The sequence below is a fragment of the Papaver somniferum genome, chromosome 3 (assembly GCF_003573695.1).
Source record: "Papaver somniferum cultivar HN1 chromosome 3, ASM357369v1, whole genome shotgun sequence".
In the NCBI taxonomy this organism is placed as follows: Eukaryota; Viridiplantae; Streptophyta; class Magnoliopsida; order Ranunculales; family Papaveraceae; genus Papaver; species Papaver somniferum.
The window spans coordinates 164,916,320-164,920,350 of NC_039360.1; the positions used below are offsets into that span (position 1 = coordinate 164,916,320).

Genomic DNA, 4,031 nt, shown 5'->3' on the forward strand with positions numbered 1-4,031 from the left:
CCTTTATTTTTCTAAAATATAATTCAGACTTAATGGGAAAGTGGTTATTTGACTCATAAGGGTTGATTAAACTATTGGCATGGGGTAATAGTATTCAGACACGACTCAGATAACTGAGAAACCGGTAGTTTTTTCTTTTTTATTAAAAAATTTAGAAATCATATTCATTTTCATATATATCGCAATCAACATCAAAATTTCAAAACTGTATTTGTCACGCTAAATAGATCACAAACAAGAAATGTGACTGGCGTTGATGATGGAATGGACCGTGCATTTTGTGTATAAAAAAGGCGATCATCTTCTGCACATTTTGCAGACTCGTGAACGCTTGATTGAGAGTATCGCTGGTCTCTAGAGCTGACAAATCTGTTTACAGCAGTATATCATCAGCGTTTAGGTACTGGTGCATGACTCAGTCTCATAGTTGGTCTATGCTCAGGATCAGTATGGGCACGCCCAACCCAACTGTTAGATTACATATGCACTTCCTGAATGTTGAACCGCTGTCAGTTTCAAGCATTTTGCCATTCCTCTCCATTTGACAACCCCAATAACAAAAGCCATCCTTTGCCTACTTATTTCACTCTCGGATGCTATTGCGAAAACGAAAGTAGTACTGATGTTACCTTTAGCTAATCAGGCAGCCTTGGTAGAGCAGCAGCAGCAGTCGTTGTTGGCTTGCAAGATGCCAAGTCCAAGTCCATACACACCTTATCTCTTCTTTTTCCAGACCTACCTACCTACTAGATACTCACTCTGATATTTGTGCAATACACACACACAGACCAAACAGATCAGTACACTGACCAACCCAAACTATAAAATAAAATTTTAATCTTTGTACAACCCAAAAAATCCCATTTTTTTTTTCTTGATCTGATTCCAAATTTTAACTTCATCCTCATTTCTCGATTACTTTTACTTCGGATTAGACTAGACTAGACTAAACCATGACCAATGACACCACCATGCACACAAAACCTTGGGACCAACCAACTAAAAATCTACCAAACTTTTTCGAAATACGCCTAACAAAAATTCAGATTCTTTTTCACAACTTTCATGATTATGGACTCGGAAGAATAATAATAATAGAAATAGATAGCCATTGCCAGCCCATATTACCACCAAAACCTATCTTTCAATCATATGCTCACATACATATCCATAATTGTGATGTGCAATATCTGTGTTTGGTGTTTTACCCCGAACCATTAACAAACAAGATGATTTCACTATTTATAAGTAAAACAAGAGAGTCTTATTTCTTACATCCACAACCTCACATAAACCCCTCTCCTCTGTTTTTCTCTTTCTCTCAACTTGCTTCTTCTTCTTCAGATCAATGGGTCATCTATGTTTTTCACTGTCATTACTTCTTGTTCTAGTTCTTACTCTCTCAAGCAAAGGAGAATCGAAAACATATTGGGGAGATATAGAAGGCTTAAAATCACTTAAAAAAGGGATTACTGCATCATCTATAACTCCAGGGTCTTGTTTAAGTTCATGGGATTTCTCTGTTGATCCATGTGATAATCTTTACAGTTCTAAATTCAGTTGTGGGTTTAGATGTGACGGAATCGTCATTGCCGGGTTTAAACGAGTTACTGAAATCAGTTTTGACAGAGCTGGTTATACTGGTTCTTTGTCTTCTTCAACTTTCACTTTCCCGTACTTGGAAACTCTTGATTTCACAGATAATTCATTCACTGGGGTGATTCCGAATTCTTTATCTAATCTTGTTCGTCTCAGAAAACTCTTTCTCTCTGGTAATTCATTCTCTGGTTACATACCAAATTCCATTGGTAGTTCTCTGACTCAACTTGAAGAGCTTTACCTTGATAACAATCATCTCCAGGGATCAATTCCAGCAAACTTCAACAATCTTGTGAGCTTGAAAAGATTGGGTCTTCATCAAAACAAACTCAATGGTGGAATTCCAAACTTGGGTTCTCTCAAAAACTTAGTCTTTATAGACTTAAGCAACAATCTCATCTCTGGTAAAATCCCAGAGAATTTACCAGCAACACTAGTACAGATTTTAATGAGAAATAATTACTTGACAGGAAATCTTCCGATTACGCTAAAAAATCTGGGTTCCCTGCAAGTGATTGATTTGAGCCATAATCTGCTCTCAGGAACTGTTTCAATATTCGATCATCCATCACTACAACAAGTCACACTTTCTCATAACAAGTTTCAGTCTTTGCAAGAGCCAAGAAATCTAATTCAGAGCGAGTTATTAGCATTGGATATAAGCTACAATGATTTGCATGGAGAATTACCAGTTTTCATGGCGAAGATGAAGAAGATTTCAGCTTTATCATTAGAGAAGAATAAATTAACAGGGCTGATACATCCACAGTACGGAATCAAAACTGTTTCACCTGAAATTGGGGTTACACCGTTTGTGAGGTTATTACTTGGTGGGAATTATTTACATGGTCCGATTCCTAGACCATTAATTGGTTTAAAACCTGGTTCTGCTGTTGTAAGCTTGATTGATAACTGCTTATATCGTTGTCCGACGAAGTTATTCTTCTGCAGAGGTGGAGTTCAGAAATCATTAATAGACTGTAACAAGAATTTATCACCTTAAAAGTTTAATGTTCAAATTCCTTCATTCAATTCAATGGGGGGGGGGGGGGGGGGGGGGGTGGGGGGGGGGGGGGGGGGCTTTTTCTAATTAATTTCTTCTGTATTTTTTTATTATTTTTTTGTGATCTTGGGGTTGGGGATGTAAATGTAATAAAATGGAAATGACAGAGTTAAAATGGACTTTTACATTGTCTGAAAAAGTTGAATTATTTTTACTAAAGTCAGAAGAAAAAAAAGCTCACGTCATGTTTTTCACAGCTTCGATAAATGTGCGGCTTATTATTTTTCTGGTTTTTAATGTTTATCCTTTGGCTGGTTTGTCATAGGACTGAGATTCTGTCTGTATCATATGAAAAAATTTTGTTTGTTTGGTTGAATTTCAAATAGTTTTAGTACGTGTGGGTCCTGGTTTGCGGTATTGGCTGGGTAGCAGTACGTACGCGGGTACATACGATCGTCGGCCGTATATGATACATAGGCTTGCAAGAAATGCTTTCGTATATATGCCTCTCAGCAGAGACAATAGCGACTGCTGCCTGCCATCGCTATAGACACATGAATTTAGATAGTAGCAATTTGTACCTCCTCTTCATCCAACCAACATTCTCAAACCTGTCCAGTTTTCATTCACACACAGTCTCAGTTAGTTGGGACTCTACCAAAAGCATCACATATCAAAATCAATACTGTCTTCATCTTCAACTGTAATGATGATATTGCAAATCTTTATCAAGTTTTGGAGCATTAAAAAAAAATAGAAAGAAAATCTTGATCAAATAAAACATTATCCATTAATTACAAATTTTAGAGCATAAAGAATTAATGCTCCCGGCGGGCTCGAACCCGCGACCTTCAGCTCATAAGACCAACGCTCTAACCAACTGAGCTACGCGAGCACTCTTTATTCAAAATCTCACAAATTATGATAACTCCACTTGAATCAAAATGAAGGGATAATTGGACTTTAGTACACAGGTTTCGTCCAACACTAGAATTTGGTCTAACATTTGTCCAACGTTAGGACTTGGTATCCGGTCTAGACGCTGACTAGAGTTGACTGTTTATGACCTAAATTCAATTAATTTTCTAAATTAAATATCTGTAAAATACATAGATTACAAATCTAGTCCTGAGGTGGTCTAACATCCAACGGTTAAAAGTCTACGGTTGGGATGCAAAAACCAATCACCCTAATACTTGACTATTTTTCCTCCGCCTTCATACCAATCTTCGTCTTCTACCACTGCCTCAATTCTGAATCTCCCACTCTCAGCAACTTAGTTGGAGTTAATAAAGAAGAACGATGATTGTCAGACTGAGCCAGTAAATTGAGGAATTTTGGGTACTAATCAGTCAGTAAAGGAAAATGTGTTGTATGATCAGAAGAGCTCGATCCATGTGATTAAGTTGTCGTGTACTATAGAAGCAGA

At 37.2% G+C, this 4,031-nt stretch overlaps 1 protein-coding gene and 1 non-coding gene across 2 annotated transcripts; one reads left to right on the forward strand and one right to left on the reverse strand.

Moving 5' to 3' along the window:
- Nucleotides 1–1,147: 1,147 nt before the first annotated feature.
- Nucleotides 1,148–2,801, forward strand: LOC113357934 (leucine-rich repeat receptor-like protein kinase PXC2). Its single transcript, XM_026601431.1, has 2 exons — nt 1,148–2,644; nt 2,680–2,801. The coding sequence occupies exon 1, from the start codon at nt 1,349–1,351 to the stop codon at nt 2,600–2,602; it is 1,254 nt and encodes a 417-aa protein (XP_026457216.1). The 5' UTR covers nt 1,148–1,348; the 3' UTR covers nt 2,603–2,644; nt 2,680–2,801.
- A 623-nt stretch (nt 2,802–3,424) lies between these two features.
- On the reverse strand, nt 3,425–3,497 carry TRNAI-UAU. Its single transcript has one exon. It is a non-coding gene; the product is annotated as a tRNA-Ile (tRNA).
- Between the last annotated feature and the right edge of the window lie 534 nt (nt 3,498–4,031).

Excerpts from the sequence above, each read along its gene's own strand:
- LOC113357934 (XM_026601431.1), top strand. The coding sequence starts at position 1,349 with ATGGGTCATCTATGTTTTTCACTGTCATTACTTCTTGTTCTAGTTCTT.